The following is a 22367-nucleotide window of genomic DNA, read 5'->3' on the forward strand; positions in this document are numbered from 1 at the left end:
TTCTTTTTAAAAATATTTTATTTATTTGTTTTATATATATGATGAATATACTGTAGCTGTCTTCAGACACACCAGAAGAGGGCGCCAGATCCCATTACAGATGGTTGTGAGCCACCATGTGGTTGCTGGGAATTGAACTCAGGACCTCTGGAAGAACAAGCAGTGCTCTTAGCCGCTGAGCCATCTCTCCAGCCCAACAATTTTTGTATTTGTAGGTTTGATGCTTGCTTACACCTTCACTGGGGCCCTGATACCTCACTTGTTAGTCCCTTGTCTGTTAAAGTAGCATCCTCATTCTGTAAGGTCAAGGTCAGGCAACGGCTGGGCGGGGCCTTAGAGGGCCCTGTGGGTGTCCGGGGTTAATTCTCAGTGGTTTCATTCGATATTTGGAGCTGGTGCCTTTTCTTCATGTATTTCTTCTTTTTCTGTGAGCTGGTCCTCTGTGAGATCTTGCAAACACAAACAACACACTTTATTCTTAGCCCCGAGGAAAGAGTTATAGGAAAGAAAAAGCCACAAAGAGCCAATAAAGATAAATAACGAAGAAGCGATGGAGAAAAAGATGTGGCCTGGGAGAGGTTTGGAGTACTAAGTAACAGGTTCACAAAAGGTCTGACATTTAACCTTAGGCCTTAAGGTTTGAGTCCATCGGAAATGAAGGAGAATGTGCTTATGTGTGGAAACCAGTTTATGTGAGTTAGCCTGAGAGGTCGTGGTGTATTCTAATAGTGGGAGAATATTACTTGTGCGTGATTGAAGCGTAAGCACTCATAGGCATGGGTTCCCACAAAGCAGATTGAGGCCGTGTGTGTAAAGGATTCTGTGTGTGTAAAGGGTTGAAGTCTCAACTTTCCTGTGATGGGCAGCCAACTGGGCCTTTAAATGTACAGGAGGCCTGAAGAGTTTGGATCTTTACAAAAACACTCCTGGTAACAGCTGTATGAAACCTGCTTACCCCCAGAGCCCAGGAGAGGGGTGAGCCTTACCCCAGGCAGTAGGTGATGAACTGGAACAAGTTTGAATTTATCAGTGGCAGAGTTGAGTGCAGAGTTGCCTGAATGTGGTGAGCATCCAGTTTGATGGCTACTTTCTCAGACTGTTTTAGCACAAGAGTACTGAATTTCCCTAGACCTGTAGACAACACTAAGACAAAGACTAATTCTCCGTTTTGCATTTAGTAATGTAGAAAATGAATTCAAAAGAGTCAACTCTCAACCAGCAGTTAGAGCTCTGGGACAAAGAGGCTCCCCCCCCTCCGACCTTTGCAGAATGCTGTTTCTCTACATTTACCCACCGCACCCACAAGGTTGCCCTGTAGAGAAGCCTAGACTCTGGAGAGAGGGTGAGGAAGGACTCAGCTTTTTGGATCAGCAGGAGGAAGAGGTCTTGGAGGAGCCTGGGCCACACAGCAAAGCCACTAGACTGAGGGAGGAGGAGTCCTAAGAATCAATGTTGTCATGGCTTCATTTTAATTTTTATCAGCTGGATACAGATGAGGTGTCAGTTTCGTAGACTTGATGTTTTTGCTCAGATCTTTGACTAACCGATGCTTTTCCATGATTTCTGACAGTTATTTTTATTCGATAGTGAATAATAAAGTGAGATTTACAGTCCACATCTGACAGCATTTGTTTTATTTTGACAGTTCTTTTCTAGACAGCAAAGCTTTTATAATTAGGTTTTGTGTCTGCCAAAATGTTGCTGAAAGGAAAAAAAAATTCTCTGGGGAAAAAAAAAAAAGGTTCATAGTTTCCAGCCTGTAAAGCTGGAACCGTCTTATTTTGATTTGGAAGCTTTTGCATAAGTCAGTCCGGAAATGAAACCAAATTTTCTCTTGAAAATGAATTCTAGGGCTGGTGAGATGGCTCAGTGGTTAAGAGCACTGACTGCTCTTCCAGAGGTCATGAGTTCAAATCTCAGCAACCACATGGTGGCTCACAACCATCCATAATGAGATCTGATGCCCTCATATGGGTGTCTGAAGACAGCTACAGTGTACTTACATAAAATAAATAAATAAATTCTTAAAAAAAAAATACAGGAAAAAAATACAGGAAAATGAATTCTAACAAGAGAAAATTAACCCTAGCCATGTAGAGATGTAGGAGGAAGAATTAGAAGACGTATGCTTGAAATATGCTATTTCTATAGTCCTTGTAAAAAAAAAATCTTCATCTAGTTTGATATAGGAATCTCCTGTGTTTTGTGAGAGCATATGCATTCTTGCAGTGTAGAAGTGCCACCCCCAGGGGGCGCTGAACACCCCCTCTCTCTGCACATCTGGAAGAATCAGATGGAAATCACAGGTGTGGCAGTTGACAATAGTTTCTGGTTAGAGCAGTCTTGAAAAAACGGATAGAGGAGGCCATGTTGCTAACCGGAGCTAGCAACGCTTATCATTGCTAATGGCAGAAACGCGATGGCGAGCTAATCACAGAAGCAGCCCCACTCACTGCCTTGGCCCCTGGCCACTGGCATGTGGAGCCGCGATCAGTTCCTGCAGTAGCGGCAGTGACCGGATTCGATTTACAATGTTTTCCTCTCTGACTCACTCCTTCAGACTAGGATCAGATTCCAGACACAGCCGCCCTTGTCCCCACCACCTCTGATCTCCACCGCCACCACCATCCAGTATTTTCCATTGAGCACAAGTATGTGGAACCGATAGACACGTTAACCAGTATTTCAAAGAACTGTGTCTGCTTTACAAAAGAGACAGCGACCTCGTCTATGGTGGCTGTGGCACGTCTGTTTACAGCAGGTAGACAGCGGAAGAAAACACGATCTGTGCCTCCCCAGGCATTCATGGCACCAGGTTATAAGTATCCCCTTCTGGCACATTTATAAAAATCATTTCTTTTTTGAGCGTATTGTATAAGTACATCACTTTTCCTTCCTTTCTTCATCCCAAACCCTTCCATAGCCCCTCCTTGCCCTCTTTCAAATTCAAGGCCTCTTTTTTATTATGATATATGCATATATGTATATATGTATATAATCCTAAATATATAAATACAACCTCAGTCTGTATAGCGTTATTTGTATGTATGTTTTGGGGGATGATCACTTGGTATTGGATAACCAACTGGTGTCCTCTCCGATAAACAGGACCATTTCCCCAACTCTTCGCATTCCTCAGCTTCCAGTGTATTTTTGAGCACGTATAGGGTTCCTTCTTTGAAGTGTTGATATATTGGCTATAGTGTCTGACACTCTGTGAGTATTGAAGGTGATAGGAATGTGTATTTTATAAACTTGCATGAGTGATTGAACCTTGAGTTTGGGGTGGGGAGAAAATGCAATATGGGATGCACAGAGGTGGGTAAGTGGTCAGAGCCCTATAGAGGACTGGGATTTGGTTTCAGGAATCCGCATAGCAGCTCACTACTGCTTGTAACTGCAGCTCCAGGAGGTCCAGTGCCATCTCCTGACCTCTGTGGGCACCTGCACACATGTGCACATGAACTCACAGAAGGATACACACATACACAATTGTCTTAAATATAAAAAGAAAAGAGATCAATGGAGTTTGAAGAAAAGGTCGTATACATCTTTGATATCAAATTACGAGATCCATTGTCACCAGGCACATGCTGAAGAGGTGTTATCTTCATCTAGCCCAACCCAAGGCCCTTCTGCACTCCCCTCTGAAAAAGCAAAGAAAGGAACATGTGTCAGAGACTCCATGAGAAACCTCTGTGACAGTGGAGCCTGAACACCTTTCCTACGAGCAATAAAAGAGGCCCTGGGAGTGACTCTTCCCTCTGTCTCATGGGAGGAGTACACTAGCTCTTAGCTAGGCTTGCTCAGGGAGACGAAGCTGTTTTATAAGTCCCCACTGCACTAGGAATGTCAGGCCCTGGTACTGTATGTAAGACAGAGACCTGGAGCTCAGACTGACCTCACTAGAAGCCTAGCTTTTCCATTCTCAGCTGTTTCCAGTCCTCCTCCTCCTCCTCCTCCTCCTCCTCCTCCTCCTCCTCTTCCTCCTCCTCCTCCTCTTCCTCCTCTCTCTCCTCCTCTTCTTCTCCAAGTCACAAGACCATTATAATCTAGACTTTTGGAACGGCTGTAAGTATAATAACAGTTACTACTATTTATTGAACACTCAGGCATTTGGAGCCTTGGCAAAAGCAATCCTAAGTGGTATAATTTCATTCTCACTTTAAAACAGGAGGAAGGAATTATAGTCTTCACAAGGAAGATGGGGAAACTGAGGTAACATGTTGTCCCTGGTCACCCAGCTAGTAAGCAGCTGCCCTTAGCTGTCAATTATGTCTCTGTCCCATCTTAGGCTTTGAGATCTTGTGAAATCCAAGTGGTACCTGATGGTGAGTTAGTACTTACACGTCTTGAGTTATTGCTTCCCATAGACACCTCATACTGTATTCTAGGGTCCCTGTATTCACTGCTTAGGGCTCTACTGTTTCAGTCTGCTATGTCCAGTATGGTCTGAAAATAGTAAGTGAAAAATTATAAAAATACAAATGACTTCCACGTTTTTAACTGTACTTTCTTCTGCATGTAGACTCCTAGTGCAACGTCGTCTTCTGTCCTACCTGTACGTGGAATGTTCCATCATGCAACATATAGTGTGGTAGCAAAGCAGACGAGAGAAACCACAGCCACATGGCTTTTGGTTTTGAGATTGGATCTTTCTGTATCATCTAGGCTGGTCTCAAATGCCTGGGCTGAGAAACATCTTCCTTCCTCCACTGGGACACCAGCCTGTACCACTGAACGCTTTTAAAATAACCTTTACAACAGCATATTATAATTGTTCTATTTCATTGTTGTTCTTGTTGATAGCAACTATGCCTAACCTAGAAACCGTACTCTATGGGGCAGGAGAGATGGCTTAGCAGTTAAGAACACTGGCTACGCTTCCAGAGAAACTGAGTTCAGTTCCCAGTACTCACATGGTGGCTCACAGCTGACTATGACTCCAGGACCAGGGCATCCACACCAGGCATGCATAGTTGCACAGACATACATGCAGACAAAACACCCATACACATAAAAAAATAAAAATTAAAGGAAAATAAATTGAACTTCATTATAGGTGTATATATAGGAAAAAATAGTGTGGTTACCAGGGTTTTAGGTATCATTGGATGTCTTAGGCCACCCCACCCTCAGGACAAGAGAGTTCTGTGTGGAATGTTCTATGGAGCAAGTCAGTCCCACCACCCTCTTGTGATTCATTTGACCAGTAGTGGTTATGCCTAAGTCTAATATGCATGCATATATATATACACACACACATATATATGTGTATATATATATATACCTAGCACCTGGGTACTTTGGAAAGAAATATGATTCTATAATTTTGGTATATAAGAAATATCATTGCTTCTTTTCCATAGTCCAAACTCAATGCTTATTCCTGAGCCCTCACCTGGCTCATAAGATACCCAGGGTCATCCTGATCCCTCGCCTGGCTCATAAGAAGAGCAAAACCCTTCTCTTTCCTGGTACTGAGTGAATGAAGCTTCATCTCTCCATCCTGTAGAGAAGGGAGGGATTGGCCCCACTTTCCCCTCCCAACTGCACTGTTTGTGGGCTTTAAAGAAACCATTGCTTTTCCCATATAAGAAAAGACTCAGGTCTCAAGAGAATGGCTTGGTAATTCAGATACCAATTTCAGTGCTAGAAGTTTTCTTCCAGGACAATTCCCTTCTCCCCACCTCTGTCCTGCCCCCAACCCTGCTGTGTGTGTGTGTGTGTGTGTGTGTGTGTGTGTGTGTGTGTTTAGTTTTTCGAGACAGAGGGTTTTTTTGTGTGTAGCCCTGGGCTATCCTGGAACTCACTGGATAGACCAGGTTGACTTAGAACTCAAAGATCCACCTGCTTCTGTCTCCAGAGTGCTGGGATTAAAGGTATGTGTCACCATGCCCAGTGCTCTAAGACAAATCTTGAAAGGTCTGCTGTCATCTTCTGAAGGAGCAGCATTGAGTCACCAAGTGAAGCTCCCCTGAGTTTTCTTTTTTTGAGCTGTGAACCCCAGCTCTCATCTCCTGCAGTGTACATTGTTGTCCAGTGCATGTAAATTTCATCCGTGGCTTTGCCCAGGCTTATCCACACTGGAACTCATGGAGGATTAAAGTCTTTAATCAGTTAAGTGCCATGTTGAAGCCTGGTTATTGCTGGTACTGGAGCACAGTGTTCAGTGAGAGAGGAGTAGAGAGCAGGGGGCAGGGAAGATTTTCATCACTAGTCTCTGAGAACCATTTAACAAGAGTTATGTGGAGACCTTATATCCTTGAATGTACTCTGAGAGGTAACAGCTGAAAATATACCATGACTCACTTTTTAGTGTCTGGGCCACTCTTAGGCAAAGTCCTTGAAACCCTTTCTACCATTTGAAAAGATGGGGAGGCAAGACAGGGTCAGGAGTAATAAAGGGGTTAATATCCAGAGAGATACCTCAGCCCTTAAGAATGCGTGCAGCTGGGGGAAGGGCATGCTGGAGAGATGGCTCAGAGGTTAAAATTTTTTAATGTTCTTCCTGAGGACCTGGGTTCAATTCCCAGCACCCACATGTCAGCTCACAACTGTCTACAACTTCAGTTCTAGGGAATCTAACACCCTCACACAGACATACAGGCAAAACACCAATGCACATAAAATAAAAATAAATAATCTCTTTTTTAAAAAAAAAGAGTTTGTACTGCTCTTGCAGGAGACCTACTTACCTTTACACAAAAGGTGCTCACAACCACCTGCAACCCCAGTTCTGGAGCTTCTGATCTCCGTAGGTACCTATATTCAAATGCCCATACACACATACAGACACACACATGTAATTTAAAATGTTTTTAAAAGGACAATAACATTGTCGTTTCCCCCTTAATTCACAGATGGAGTCTCAGAGATAATGAGTTTCTATGAAAGCAGAGAGCATTGCAATGGGAACATGGTTTCCCCTTGGTAGCCATGAGCACTTTTAATGAGGTTGGCACATGGGATATTTTTTAATGAAAACTGAGGAAGCTTGCTAAGTTATTTTGAAGCAATAATCCTTGGCCTCAGAGATGAGAAGCAAGAACAGCACTAGGCCAAGGTTGACAATTATTGGATGGATGTCCTGGCAGGATTATTCTTGTATAAGGTAACATGACCTCTTCCAACCCTGCTTCCTCAAGGTCGTGGTTCTGTAAAGTCCTCCAAGCTTGTTCTCGTCATGTGGCCTATGTGTATACTCTTTCATAACCTTAGCTCCACCCATTATATTCCTGTCTGTTATGATGTGACATAAGTGGTTCCATTTTGATAGCTTTCATCCACTTATGCCCAGGCTTATCTGTGTTTCAGACAATGGTGGGCAGACTAGGTCTGGAGGCAACAACTGGCCACTTCGAGGAAGGAAAGGGACCCTGTGGGAAGGGGGCATCCGAGGAGCAGGCTTCGTGGCGAGCCCCTTGCTGAAACAGAAAGGCGTGAAGAGCCGGGAACTCATGCACATCACCGACTGGCTTCCAACACTGGTGCATCTGGCCAGGGGAAGCACCAATGGAACCAAACCGCTGGATGGCTTCAACGTGTGGAAAACAATCAGGTATCTGCATGTCTTGTCCCATTCGTTGCCAGGACAGAAACTCTAGCATCTTAGCGTGATAGATGGAGACCTATCAGTTCCCTTTGTAAGATGACAGCCCAGCTAAGAGGTTTCTTAAAAAGAAATAAAATGCCCTCCAGATATTATCAGTACATGTTCTGAGTCTTACGTTTGGGATTTTGGTTCTGTGTTACCGGAAGGGTGAGATGCTCCTGTAGGTGTTTAAAGCTGAGAATTTTTTTTCTTGGTGTAGGACAGAGTATTGCCAACTTCCTTCAAGAGGCCAGGGCACCTGGTCCAGTGAGTGGTAGGAAAACGGAGGACTGGAGAGAGAAGGAAGCGCTCACTCGGGTAGGAGCCTGGAGACACTGCAGTCTCTAGAACTAAGCTTAGTTCCACTCGTTACTGAGTGTTTTATGAGTCCCTCCTATGTGATGCTCTGACCTAGGTTCTGGGAAATTAGCATAACATAGATGTCATATATGTCTGTGGTTTGGTACCTAGATCCAGTTTATACATAAAATCACGTACACTGGAAGCACTGTTTACTGAAACAGCAAATGACTACTGTTGTGCCTTTCAACGTCTTTGGTGTGCTGCGCTCTGTTTGGGGGTGGCTGGTTGGCAGTCCTCCTTGTGATCCTCCTTGTGTACTTCCATATTTTTCTCTCTTCACTGCCCCGTTTTTTCCCCCCAGTTCAAAATAGTAGAGTTTCCGGTTTCCATACATAGGAAATCCACAACAGAGGACTTAGAAGTAGAGAGCCAGGATGTACGTGGTTCATAAAAAGGCTGTGTGTATATGTACTTTGTGTCTGGGGGCGGATTCAAGACTTTAGTATTAGCAGTCTGAGAAGATAGGTAAGGGGCATAGATGGTCTTGTACTATATCATTTTCTAACTTTAAAATTATTTACCAAATAAAGTGTTTTTTAAAATAGAAAGGTCTGGCAATATTTGGCCCGTTTTTCCATAAGACTAACCAGTGAATAGAGTCAGATAGTGGCAGTCTTCTTTAGATGAAGTACTGACCCTTCCAAGTCATCTTTCTTCAGGGCTCCTGGCTGCCCTCTGGCCTGCTGCACTCCATGGTGACACCTACCGTGTTCCGAGCCCATAACCCATGGTCACAGAGTTATGGTACCAACACTGCACATGCTCAAAGTGAACCAGTCCCCAACTGCTGGGCATATCGCTTCTTTTCTTCTTAATATTCTCACTTTATTCTCTAATCATTTTAATGTTTAAAAAATAGGGAGACGCTGGGATATCTCCCTAGGTAAAGGTGCTTGCTGACAACCTGGGTTTGATCCCCAAGACCCATATGGTAAATGGAGAAAACCAACTCCTATAAGCTGTCCTCAGACCTACACACACACACACACACACAAGTGCACACATGCATACATACACACAAAAGTGCACACATACTTACATACACACACACAAGTGCACACATGCATACATACACACACACAAGTGCACACATACTTACATACACACACACAAGTGCACACATGCATACATACACACACATACACACACAAGTGCACACATGCATACATACACACATACACACACAAGTGCACACATGCATACATACACACATACACACACACAAGTGCACACATGCATACATACACACATACACACAAGTGCACACATGCATACATACACACATATACACACACACGTGCACACATGCATACATACACACATACACACACACAAGTGCACACATGCATACATACACACATACACACACACAAGTGCACACATGCATACATACACACATACACACAAGTGCACACATGCATACATACACACATACACACACAAGTGCACACATGCATAAACACACACACATACATGTACACACTTACACTATGGCATGTGTACTGTCCTAAACCTCTCCACACTAAGTAGATTAATAGATAGATCAATATAATTCATTTTAAAATCAGGTTTTGCATTATTTCATGCAGAGAACATTTGACCACCATTAATGTGTGAACCATGAACCATTTAAAGTTTAAAGCTTTGGAAAGATGGAAATCTGCTCAACTGAGCCCTCCCACTTCCCAGAACAGAATCTCATCTCGGAGAGAACACTAGGGGAGATCTCTGTTCTTCAAACCCAAGGGAGACCTCTTCTTATCAATTTAAATGCCTTTGTTTAAATGGTTCTGCTTCTCCAAGTTCCAGGTTTTCCCTGGGGAGTGTATAAAAATTTAAAAATCACTATTCAAACAGCAAAACAAAAAGGATTGGCCCACTTTTCAACTTTTCCAACTAGAGATAACCCTTGAACAACACAGGATCTGAGGCCACCCCTGCACAGGCAGAAATTCACATTTAATTTTAAAATTTCTTATAGCGGCTTGTGTTCTCATGCTAATTATGTTACCCAAAAACCTGTCTGCAGTGTCCTGCACACAGGCTAAAGGAAGCCTGCCCCCAGTTGGGTTTTTGACTGGTTAATAAAGTTACCGGCAGCCACAGGCTGGGCAGGGAGACAGGGCTGGGACTTTTAGGATTCCCAGGAAGGGACAGAGGAAAGAGGAAGAGGATGTAGGAGGTGGACCCTGCCAGAAAGGTGCAGAAGGGAGAGACAGCTAACATGTAGGTGCAGGAGGAAGGTGGACCCAGGAGGGCTGTCCAGAAGGGTCTAGGGCAGCAAAGATAAAATATAGATTTAGTAAGCATTAACTCAGGAATATCGGAAGGGAGTGTGTGGTAGCCACATGGCGTTAGGGAGTGGCCCACCCATTGAGCTGCTTGGGGCATCTTAAAAATAAGGCTGTGTGTGTGTGTGTGTGTGTGTGTGTGTGTGTGTGTGTCTGTCTGTCTGTCTGTCTTTCATTCCGGAATCCAAAGCATCTGACAGGTGGTGAGAGGTGTGCGCATACCGGCATAGGAGTTTAGAGCAGATTAACAATTGCGGTTTCAACTTCTTATTTAAAAAAAAAAAAAAGCAGGGTTAAAAAAGTTCTAAACTTTCATTATAAGTTAAAAATTAATTTCATTTTCTTAAAAAATCTCAATTTGGCCATTTCTAAAACAATATACAAAGGTATATTGAGAAAAACAAGGCCTTGTTGTATTATGTCCAAAAAGAAACATCATTAAGTAAAAACAACAACAACAATAATAATAATAATAATAATAATAATAATAATAATAATACCACAGGGCACACACAAAACAGGCAATGGTGGCTATCTGCCAACAGGCAGGAAGCAAGCCTGCCACTGCAGCCTGTTCATTCCTCATTATAGGGTTACACATTATCTTCTTCTCAGTAGATGATGGTAGAGTCAATAAGTTGCTCTTTTCTCTGTCTGGCTCTGTCCACCCTTGGAATGGGACAAGCCCACAGCTGGTGCGACAGCCGTCTGTCACATTTGCACCAGGGATGGAAGCTGCAGGGAGCTGTGTTACTGACCTCAGGGTTCATTGCCCTGGTTTTTCTTCATCTCTCTAGGCTGCCTGGAGCGGAAAGCCTGCACTTTCTGTGGTCTGTAATCCCCAGCCATGACAGTGTATCCTGTGGCACTGGCTTACGTGGCTGTAATCTCCAACATTTTAGCTTGCATAGGGAGGTTGGCACATGAGCTCTCTGTATGTAGTACGTGGGGTTCTTCAGCTGAGGTAGAGCTGGCATTACTTGTCCTAGACTTAGAGAGTGCTTTGTAAGCCACACCCCATTCCTTTCCTCATCCTTGCTCATTCGTGGTAAGGCTAGTGGTATGGAGCCTCTTCTAGTCATTGCTGTGGTGGCACTGGCTCTAGGCTGCCCAGGTTCTCTGCAGTCTCTTCTCCACAGATAACCATCTGCTCCTCCGAGACTTTACAAATAGCTCCTGCTGACCAGAAGTCTTACCAATGACTTAGCAATCAAATAGTACATTTTGAGCTTTATATATTAAATGCCATAAAGAACCACAAGAGAACACATTTTATTGCCATTGCCAATTTGTGACAATTTGAAAAAACTTGCAAGTGAACTGTAGAGCCTAGAAATATTGACAATTCTTTTTTAAACCTCAATGTTTGTCCTCTAAAAGGTTTATTTCAGGGGTAGTGATGTAGCTCAGTAGTAAAGTGATTGTTTAGAATGCATAGGCCCCAGATCTAATCCTCAGTGGCATACATGTACACACATGCACACACACAAATATACTTTTCACTAGTTTTCTGCATCTTTTCCCCTCATTTAACATATATGAAATTAATTGTGTGAAAGAAAAATAATCATTTTTACAATCATTTGCTATATATAAAATTGGCTTTTTATTATGCCGTCCCACTACTTCTAGCAAATTCTATTTAATGAAGACTCTTTGTTATACTAAACCATTGCCTTAACTTTCAAAAAAAGATTTATTAATTTTCATTTCATGAATATATATGCATATAAATTCCACATACATGTGCAGTATCCATAGAGACCAGAAGAGGGCATCTAATCCCCTGAAACTGGAGTTATAATTGTGAGCTACCATGTTGGTGCTGAGAATCAAACCCAGGTACCCTGCAAAAGCAGAAAGTGCTCTTAACCACTGAGCTATTTTTCCAGAGCCAGCCTGATGTTTTATCCAATAACACTGAAATGAACTAACCCTGTATAAAATCTTTGCCTACATTTAGGACATGTATGTATGTATGTATGTATGTATGTATGTATGTACATATATACATAATCACATAGAGATATCGTTTTAAATTAATTGTGTTTAAAAATGACCACTTATAGATATGACTATTTATTTGTGGCTATATGCAACCATATTGTTCTCTAGGTGAGCGATAATATCATACTCTTATTCCTTCATGATTAGAAATTTTCATTTTTATCATAGTCTTTCTTATATAAGTCTTTGAAAAAACCCTTAAATGTTTTTTTCATTTGTAGCTTTCTTTTGTAAGTATATATTTTTACTTGTCTAAGAAAATCATTTCTAAAAAATTATGAATGTATATGAATTATGCCCACATGAATGTATGTACATGCTGACTTCACATGGAGTGTAGAAGAGGGCTCAGATCCCCTGGAACTGGAGTATGGATGGTTGTGAACCAACATCTTGTGCTACAAACTAAAACCAGGTCTTCTGCAAGAACTTCAAGTGTTCTTAACTGCTGAGCCACCACATCACAATTCAGGAATTATATGGAAGAAAATCAAATTACAACACGCAGAAGAAAATCTAGCTTTCTGAAAAGAGAGAGAGAGAGAGAAAGAGAGAGAGAGAGAGAGAGAGAGAGAGAGAGAGAGAGAAAAGCTGATTTCACTGAGAGATATACGCATGTAAGAATGTCCAAATAAATTATTTAATGCAAGAACACAGAGGAAAATATGAAAAAAATTCTGGACAAGCCTATGCCTTGCTTGCTTCTCTAATGCAATAAATAAATAAATAAATAAATAAATAAATAAATAAATAACATTTCATAATGAAACGGAAATAAAAACATACAAGCACAGGGCTGGAGAGATGGCTCTGCAGTTAAGAGCACTGACTGTCCTTCCAGAGGTCCTGAATTTAATTCCCAGAAACCACATGGTGGCTCACAACCATCAGTAGTGGGATCCATGCCCTTTTCTGCTATGTCTGAAGACAGCTACATTGTACTTGTACACATAAAATAGATAAATAAATCTTCAAAAAAAGTAAAAAAAAAAAAAAAAAAACCCAAGCACAGCAACACTGACTTCAGCTAATGTCTGTCAGCAACTTTAAATGTGACAATCACTGAAGGTTGACAAAGAAGGAAGAAAAGCTGGATTCACACAGGATCCTGAAGCAGCTGGATGGCAAATTTCAGGCTAGCCTGAGCTACAGAGTAAGCTCTTGTCTCAAAAAAAAAAAAAAGTTAGATGATTCAGTAGGCAGAGTCCTTGTAGCCCAAACATGAGCTGAGTTCAGACCCTCATGGGCATGTGCCAGAGTGCACAGTGGTCTGCCTATAATCCTAGCACATCTGAGGTGGTGACACAGGGCATCTCTGGAGCAAACTGGCTAGGAAGATTAGCTGAATCAGCTGGCTAAGGATTCAGTGGGAGACCCTGATTCAGGGTCTACACTGGTGTGGTGGTTTGAATATGCTTGGCCCAGGGAATGGCACTATAAGGAGGTGCGGCCTTGTTGGAGAAAGTGTGTCACTGTGGGGGTGGGCTTTGAGAAAGAGGTTCCTCCTAACTTCTTGAGGATGCTCCTTCTTGCTTGTCTTCTCCTGTTTGCCCTCAGAACAAGATGCAGAACTCTCAGCTCCTCCAGCACCATGTCTGCCTGCACACTGCCATGCTTCCCTCTGTAATGATAATGGACTGAACCTGTAAGCCAGCCCAATTAAATGTTTTCCTTTATGTGAGTTGCCTTGGTCATGGTGTCTCTTCACAGCAATAAAACTCCAGCTAAGACAGAAGGAGAACGACTAATGTTAACTTTGGCTTACACATACACGGGCACATGTGTGCATTCACACATTCAAATATAAGCATACACACACTCATGCTGGACACACACTCATGCACACCACACATGCATGCAAAATAAGTAAAGAAATACAAACAAGGTAAAACTGCTTGGTTCTGATGTGGTCACACTGTGGCAGCTGTGTCATGCTAGGAGCACAGACAGTCTTTATTTTTGTTTTGTTTCGTAGCAGAAATGTACACTGGTTCTGTGGTACATTTTGGCCATTCTGAGAAAATTTCTTTGTTCTTAACCCATGGCTATTATTTTTGGCACAGCCTATATCATTGATGTTCATCTACCAGATTTTGGGTTGTAAACCCATATTTCATTAAGATTATCTCAATCAGGAGTGACCTTTAAGAGTCTGGTTTCTATGTGCAGAGAAATTGGCACAATATGTGGTCACCATTAACTCCAAGTGGCTGTCTTTCTTTAGCACTAGTATGTTCTTTTGATGATCAACTCCTAAGGGAGTCGGAGCTCTGGGTTCTTCCGGACTGTTACCAAAAAATATGGCTAAGTATGGTGTATCATAAGTGGGCTTCCTTTTCTGTTGTTCTTAAAGTCAGTTTAGTGTCTACAATTTAGTCAAACATTTCCAGGCTCACTCTGTTGAAAATCCAGCAAATTCTTATTCCATAAGTGAAAAAAGACTTTCAATTTTATCATTCCTGAAAAAAAAAAACCAGAAAGAAAGAAAGAAAGAAAGAAAGAAAGAAAGAAAGAAAGAAAGAAAGAAAGAAACAAACCTGCTTCTGGCTCCATGCAAGTTTTTCCGCATCATACACCCAGCAGCAGGTACTGAGAAAGTGGCCAGTCATACTGGAGTTGGAGCTGCCTTCCCAACACAGCAAAAACAAGTGGCCAGCCAAGTGTCAGAGACACTTGATCTATGCCCAGAGGATGGGAGATTTTTTTTTTTCCAGAAATGGAAAAACCATTTTTTAAGACGATGTCAGATTTTTCAGCATTCAGCAGAGGCGCATGAAATGGGCATGACAGTAATGGGTGGAAGTCAGCAATGGCCGGTGCAGCAGAGGTCCTGTCAGTGTGTAGACAGCAATTCTTCTTAATCTTGCTTCAAAATGTTAAACTGCTAAGAGAAATATCAGAGTTCTAGGGTTGTCCTAGTTTGTTTTCTATTACTGTGATATAACACCATGACCAAAAGGACCTTGGGGAGGAAAGGATTTATTTGGTTTACACTCTCAGATCACAATCCATCACTGCAGGAATTCAGGGCAGGAATGTGAAGCTGAAACCATGCTTGTTGCTTACTAGGTGCTCTCTGGATCATGCTTCACAAGCTTTCTTATACAACCCAGCACCGCCTTCCTAGGGATGGTGCTGCCCACAGTGGGCCTGGCCCTCCTGCATCAGTTGTTAATCGAGACAATAGCAGATATGCCAGGAGGAATTCTGCAATGGCAGCTTTCCTCTCAGATGATTCTAGGCTGTGTCAGGTTGACAGTTAAACTAAGTAGGACAGTGATGTTGTCTTCAAAAGGGTAGTTTCTCTTGTTTCCAGGAGCACTCATCAGCTGGACCTGCCATGGTAAGCAGAGGAGACCGAATACCATGATGGCAAGGGTGTGTGAAAGAGGCAGCTGTTCACTTCATTGCAGCCAGTAGCAAGTAGAGGGCACGGCCAAGACACAGGTTTCAAACGCACTTTCTCAGTGACTCATGTCTTCAGCCGAGGCCCCGCCCCCCAGGCATGCATCACTTCCCAGTGGTTTCATCAGATTTCGGATCTGTCAGTGGATTAAACCCTCATGATTTAATCTTTCCTGAGAATACCTTAGAAGACACACTGAGACGTGTGTGTTCCTAATGTTCTAGACATGTTTTTAAAATCCAATCAAGTTCACAGCCAAGACTAATTATCACACCCTTCAAGTTTATCATCTTCTCTCGAAGTCCAATCACCAGTTAAGTACAACTGGAATGTTCTTCATCTCACACTTTGGTGCTTTTACCTCTAAAAGTTAAACTCTGGTCTTTTAACTTTTTTTTAATTCCTTGAACACATATAGTGCCATTACTGTAGTGCAGCAACTGTACATTAACAAGCAATCCCAACATGCATGTCTCATCCAGGTGGTTGTGACTAAATGGTCATCCTCTTTATGGCTCTTCCTCCGATGCCAGCCAATCTTTGATTCAATGTCAAGCATCACAAATTTACCTTGGTGACTGCCAGCTTTTCTGTCTTCTTGTGAATATTCTTGCTTTGGTCAGAGATGCTGTTGTTAGTGTATTTATTTGAGTGATGCTTTTCTGAAAAATATATTTTAAAATTTTCTCTTTGAGAATTTCATACATGTACACGATGTATTTTGATCATGTCTACCCCTCAGTCCTCCAAACTTCCAGATCCCCACCACCACATCCTATCTCTCAATACTTTATGTTCTTCCTGTGATATAATCCATCAAATACAGTTAGTTCTGTCTATATGCTCAGGGGTTCAGGGCCATACATTGGAGCATGGTCAACCTACCAGGGGCTGATGAAACTGACTCCTCCTCCCCTAACACTCATTAGTTGCCAAAAGCTTCCCAGCTAGGAATGGGTTCTTGTGAGTTTCTCCCTGACCCATGCTGGAATTTTGACTAGCTTGATTTTGTCCATGTCTTAGGCAGGTAGCCACACATGAGTTCATAAAAGCAACACTGGTTATGTCCAGAAAACACTGATCAGGCCTTCCTGATCTCTGTTCTTCCAGTCTTTCTGCCCTCTCTTCTACGATGTTCCCTGAGCTTTGACGGGAAGGGTGAAATATAGACATTTGAGATAAGCCTATTGTATAATAGTGGCATGAATGTTGTGGAGGTAACCAACTGCTTTCTGATTGGGTTTCAGGGCTAATCCATAGGACAGAACTTATACCTAGTACTGTAAGAATGGCCAAGAACCCATGGCTGGCAAGATCACAAGCCCCATGTGAAAATCTCCTACTATCATTTTGCTACATGGTCATGGTATCAAATTCCATTCTAATACTTGTGATGGCTTGTATATGCCCAGGGAGTGGCACTATTAAGAGGTGTGGTCTTGTTGGAGTAGGTGTGTCACTGTGGGGATGGGCTTAAATACCCTCAACCTAGCTGCCTAGAAGCAAGTATTCTGCTAGCATCCTTCAGATGATGATGTAGAACTCTCAGTTCCTCCTGCACTATGCCTGTCTGGATGCTGCCATGTTCCTGCCTTGAGTTGCCTTGGTCATGGTTTCTGTTCACATCAGTAAAACCCTAAGACGAGCGTAGTCATCTTCATGTCCATAGATTACTACAGCTCTCAGCCCTGTCAGAGAAGCTGCTTTGTCCAGAGATTGGCAGCTAATGCTAAGTAATGTTTTTGTGACTTAATTAAGCAGGTCTGATACAGTACTTACTCAGACTGGTTATTGTCTAGCACTGAGTCAAAGACTTCTTTGCCCATTTCTGGATGGGTTATGAGTACTTCCAGTCTGGGAACCACGAGCTGTTCTCACCTGGTGTGAATGCTGTGCACAGTCCCTTTCAACCTTTCAGATGGGTTTCTCCCTGGTGCTGAGTAGTAGTTAGCAATACTCTAAGGGATCCTCTGCAAAGCTCCCAGATTCTACTTGTATAGCCTTCTCTTCTCTGCAGCTCTCTTCCTCGAACACTTTGGGTTTTCGGCTCTGTGTCTTTAACTCGGGGAGTCTGCCAGGTGCCCTCAGTTGCCTTTCTTCCACTTGCACTTAGGAACCCCCTCAGGCTGGGGCAATTGCACGGCTCAGCTTTTCCCACCGTCGGACATCATTGTCCTTTGACAGCCGTCTCATGTTTCGCTTTATACGTTCTATCTGGTTTTTGTTCATTTGTTTTTGAGTTGTTTAGGAGTCATGGTAAATAAATCCCATTTACCCATTTCTCTGTCTTAGCTGAGAGCAGAAATAACTGATAAGAAATCGATTGTGACCTTGCTTTCATTGAATCCACCTTATTTTCCATTTTCATGAGTTCTAGTTTCTCCCTCCCATAGTCAAAGGAGACGCTTTTGGTATTTCAGTCCTTTCAAGACTTGGCCCCCAGACCACACCACATGTCCTGGAGAAAATGGTGTGTTCTGTAGCAATTGATTGCCTATGTTTTGCTTTATGATCAAACCTGAGCATGTTTGATTTATTGGGTAAGTTTTATTTATATGTATGTTACAGTTGTCATTTCAAATCTTAGCTTTGTCATTTTGTTTAATGGTCTACTTTTACGTCATAGCGATCAGCAATTTTACTATTTAGAATGTTTTCTTCAGTTTCTCACCAATGCACTTCTGTCGTTCAGGAGTTCTCTTATCCATAGGGGAGTCGACTAGCTTGTTCAGCTTTCCCTTTGTACTTCCTAGGTCTTCTTCCTGTTATTTCTACTTTGCCAGAGCATGTAATGTGGGATGCTGTGTTCTTCTGTGTTCCACAGTTAGGCCTTCCATGCTACACTTAATACCAGACAACCATGTCTGAAGCGTCCGCCACAACTGTCTCTTCATTGAGAGAACTTTCCTTGAACAAATCTCTCAGGATTCTTCAGATTCTTACATGCCTATCAGAAACATTTTATATAACCTTAATAATTGAAGAATATCTCAAATGATTAAAAAAAAAATAACCCAAACCTTTGTCTCATACTGTCTCTCCTTGGATTGTAAAACTGTTACCCATGTCTTCATTTGTTTCTAATTCCCACCCAATCTAAGTTCCTTGGCAAGTGACAGGTCCTTTCATTTATAGGCCCAGGAGATTGTTATTGTCACTGTCGTGACAAATACTGGCTAGTTATGTCTCAGAGGTGACCCATTCTGGGTCAGATGCAAAGTACGTTCTTTCACTTATCCATCTAGACCTTTTTTTTTTTTTTTTTTAAAGACTTATTTATTTTATGTATGGGTACACCATTGCTCTCCGTAGACACACCAGAAGAGGGCATCAAATCCCATTACAGATAGTTGTGAGCCACCATGTGGTTGCTGGGACTTGAACTCAGGACCTTGGGGAGAGGAGTCAGTGCTCTTAACCACTGAGCCATCTCTCCAGCCCATCCAGACCTTTTGTTGAAGATATTTACAGTTGGGTTTGAACACTGACTTCCACTGTTTCATTTTCTTCCTCAGAAGCTCCGGCTGTAGGTATTTGGGTCTGGCAGTTTTTCTCTGACCTTTTTAAAAATTATCTTCTCTTTTCCTTTCTTTTCTCTTTCTGCCGTCTCATACTTTTAGTTATATGGCATGGCCCTAGTTTCTAAGAGTCTTTCTTTCTGCTTCTGCTTGTGCTGCTGCTGCTCCTTCTTCTCTTTCTTTCTTTCTTTGTTTCTCTCTTCCTTTTTTTTAAAAAAAAGTTAGATACATGTTTTAAAAGATTTATTTATTTATTTACTTACTTATTTAATGTGTGTGAGCACACTGTCACTGTCTTCAGACACACCAGAAAAAGAAACTGGATCCCATTACAGATGGTTGTGATTGCTGGGAATTGAACTCAGGACCACATGGGAAATCCATGTGGTTTCTGGGAATTGAACTCAGGACCTCTGGAAGAGCATCTAGTGCTCTTAACCACTGAGCCATCTCTCCAGCCCCTTCTCTTTTCTTTAGATAGTGCATGCACCGTGGTCCTGATGGCCTGGGACCCACTGTGTAGTTGATGCTGGGCTCAAACGGGCTGCAGTAGTACACCTTCAGTACCTGGTTATAGGAATGAGCCACCTTGCTGGTCTTGCTAATTGATTTCTCCATTTCCTTTCCTTCCCTTAGGTCAGTACCTAAGGTCAGTACTTAGGGACTTTGAATTTCCAATCCCTGGCGGTTTTGTGCTTAATTCTACTCAGAAGGTTAGAAAGCGATACCATAGCTTTTTCATATTGACAGTTCCCGAGTTAATTATATTTGCTTCATGCTGAAATATCATGTGACAGTTTTCCCCTGCTTGTGACTTTCTTTCCACAGTAGGAAAGTAGTTTTTATTTGCCAGGAGTTTTGAATTCTTGTTGGCTCTATCTTTTTCAATTTCCCTGGAAACTTGGGGCTTGTGTCGCCTTGTCCCTGCTCATGTGTGTTTGCTTTTTCTCTAGACCTACAATAGCAGGACATCTCCTGGGGTGGGATTTGAGTGGTTTAATTTCTTCCTCAGTTCAAAAGAAACCTCAGAGTGAAGTGTGGTGGCTCATGCCTGTAACCTCAGCACTGTGACAGGAGATCATAGCCGAGTCCAAGGCAAACTGGGTTACAGTTTTAGGACAGCCTCAGCTGCAGAATGAGAGCCCACTTGAAAACTCAAGGAGAAAAAGAAAAGAAAATTGCATTACTGTGGCAGAGCCAGATGGTTTCTGTGACGATGCTGCCCTCTCACCATGGTTTGCGCTCCCCTAAACTGCTGATGGGCTGACGTGGCAGAACCTGTTCTCCGGGCACTTCCCACTTCCAAAAGATACCCCTTCTCTCTCCTCTCTGGGTGGCATTGGTCCATCATGGAGAAATTTTCCTACACTCTCCAGACACTTTCTTCAACTACCCAATATCCAATATCCAGACTCTCTCAGATCCACAGTCTGTTAGATCTGAGTTAGCATTTTGTCCTTTGAAGTGTGACTTTCTTTTTCATCTGGAGCTCTTCCTTTTCCTATATTCTGTCATCTTCCTAGCCTGTCTTTCCTACACTCATGCCCTCAGGACAGGCTCACCCACACCCCTGCTGCCAGGGCCAGCGCCACTGTGTTGTCTGGATGAGGCACAGGGTATCTCCCAAGTGCTGACACCCACTGCCTGCCCGCCCCCGAACACCCATGAGCGGTGGGGCCAACTCTCCAGAGTGCCACAGCCAGTGAGGGATGGGACCAGTTCTGCACAGCCCCTGACCATCCATGTGGTTCCTGGTGACTGTCCCAACCAGGGATATTCCAGTGTTCTCTCAGCCATGGACATCGACATTGACCCTGCCATGGTCCCAGACATGGCTCTCAGTAGCAGCTCTGGCTGGGACCTCACCATGGCCCAGGTGGCAGGGCTGGCCACTTACAACGGGCTCCTCCTCTCCACTCCTGAGTCTCCAGTTCCATCTCTCTTCATAATGCCCAAGCTGCTCCACTTCTCGTTCTCTCCCTACACTGTGGTGGCTCCAGGTACAGGCTGTTCACACAGCTGGCGGGTCACTGGGTGACATCCTCCAGATAGCAATGTGTCTATGGCCCTGCCTGTGTTGTGCACCAGTGGGCATGTCTGTGGATGGCATGGCAATCCCTGGGTCCCTGTCAGTCTTCTTCCTCTCATGCTTTGGGGTGTGGTGTCAGGTGGGACTCTGCATGTCTATGGCCCAGCCTAGTCATGGGGTGTGGCACAGGGCAGGTTTGTGGGTGTCTTCCCTGCTTGCACTGGATGGCATGGCAGCATGCAGGTCTCTGTTTTCTTCCTCCCAGGCCGCACTGCCTGGATTTTATTTGATTTGATTTTTATGAGTCTTGGGCATAAGACAGCTTTGGCCACCAAGCCAGGCATCAAGCTAGGATGAACAAAGCACTGCCATCTGCTCTGCCCCTGACTGATAAGAACAACAACAACAAGGTGTCTCTTTGCCCATTGCCAGGGTGGGGTGCAGGTGGGTTGCTTTATAGTGTGTTTTGTTTTGTTTGTTGTTATTGTTGTTTTTCTAGGATCAAGGCCTGTGAGATTTTCCCTGTCCATCCTCTCTTCCATTGTCTTCCTAGAGCCTTAGGTGCAGGAGTGTGGGGGCAGTGGACCATGCCACCAGACAGAAGAACTACTAAGTAAGGTAGTTCAGAACCCCAGTAAATGTCATAACTGAGAATAGCCGGAGTTCAAACTAGCTCCCAACCAGGTTCCTGTCCTGTAGTACATGATCATGACAGTAAGAGGACCGTGACAGCCGGTCACGTTCCATGAAAATCTAGAGATTTCCATGTTAATGAGGTAGCTAGGTAGGCACCGAGTGCTTAGCCATTGAGTGTCCCTTCCTGGGCATCCCTTCCTATAAAAGGTATTAATCCTCTGGTTCACCCAAAGTAAGACATATTTATCCTCATCCACCATGAATAAAACATTTTGGGCCAAGTAAGGACTGTCTCTTTCATCAAAAACCAAGGTTGAGGGGGGCATTCGTCAAACAGAGCCATGCCTAAGTCTCCCATCGAAGGCCTCTGTCTCAGCCCCGGCCATTTCTCACCCAGAGAAACACAGGCTAAGAACTCTATCTTAGACTGTATTTTGCCTCCCCTGAGCAGTATCGGCAGCCCATAGTGGCTAGGAAGAAACAAGGCCTAACACCCTCTCATTTTGCCATCCCAGTGGTGAGG

General features: G+C 43.2%; 1 protein-coding gene and 1 non-coding gene across 5 annotated transcripts in view; one reads left to right on the top strand and one right to left on the bottom strand.

The window, feature by feature from the left end:
• Arsb (arylsulfatase B) overlaps window positions 1–22367 on the top strand; it is a 157774-nt gene that overhangs the window by 67315 nt on the left and 68092 nt on the right. For all 4 annotated transcript variants that reach the window (XM_076927160.1, XM_076927161.1, XM_076927162.1 and 1 more), the window contains exon 5: window positions 7318–7561. In XM_076927160.1, the coding sequence (XP_076783275.1) occupies window positions 7318–7561 (244 nt within the window). The remainder of the gene's footprint in view (window positions 1–7317; window positions 7562–22367) is intronic.
• LOC143440516 (small nucleolar RNA SNORA48) lies at window positions 21507–21644 on the bottom strand. The gene has a single exon (XR_013108167.1). It is a non-coding gene; the product is annotated as a small nucleolar RNA SNORA48 (small nucleolar RNA).

Source organism: Arvicanthis niloticus, chromosome 29, assembly GCF_011762505.2.
Source record: "Arvicanthis niloticus isolate mArvNil1 chromosome 29, mArvNil1.pat.X, whole genome shotgun sequence".
NCBI lineage: Eukaryota > Metazoa > Chordata > Mammalia > Rodentia > Muridae > Arvicanthis > Arvicanthis niloticus.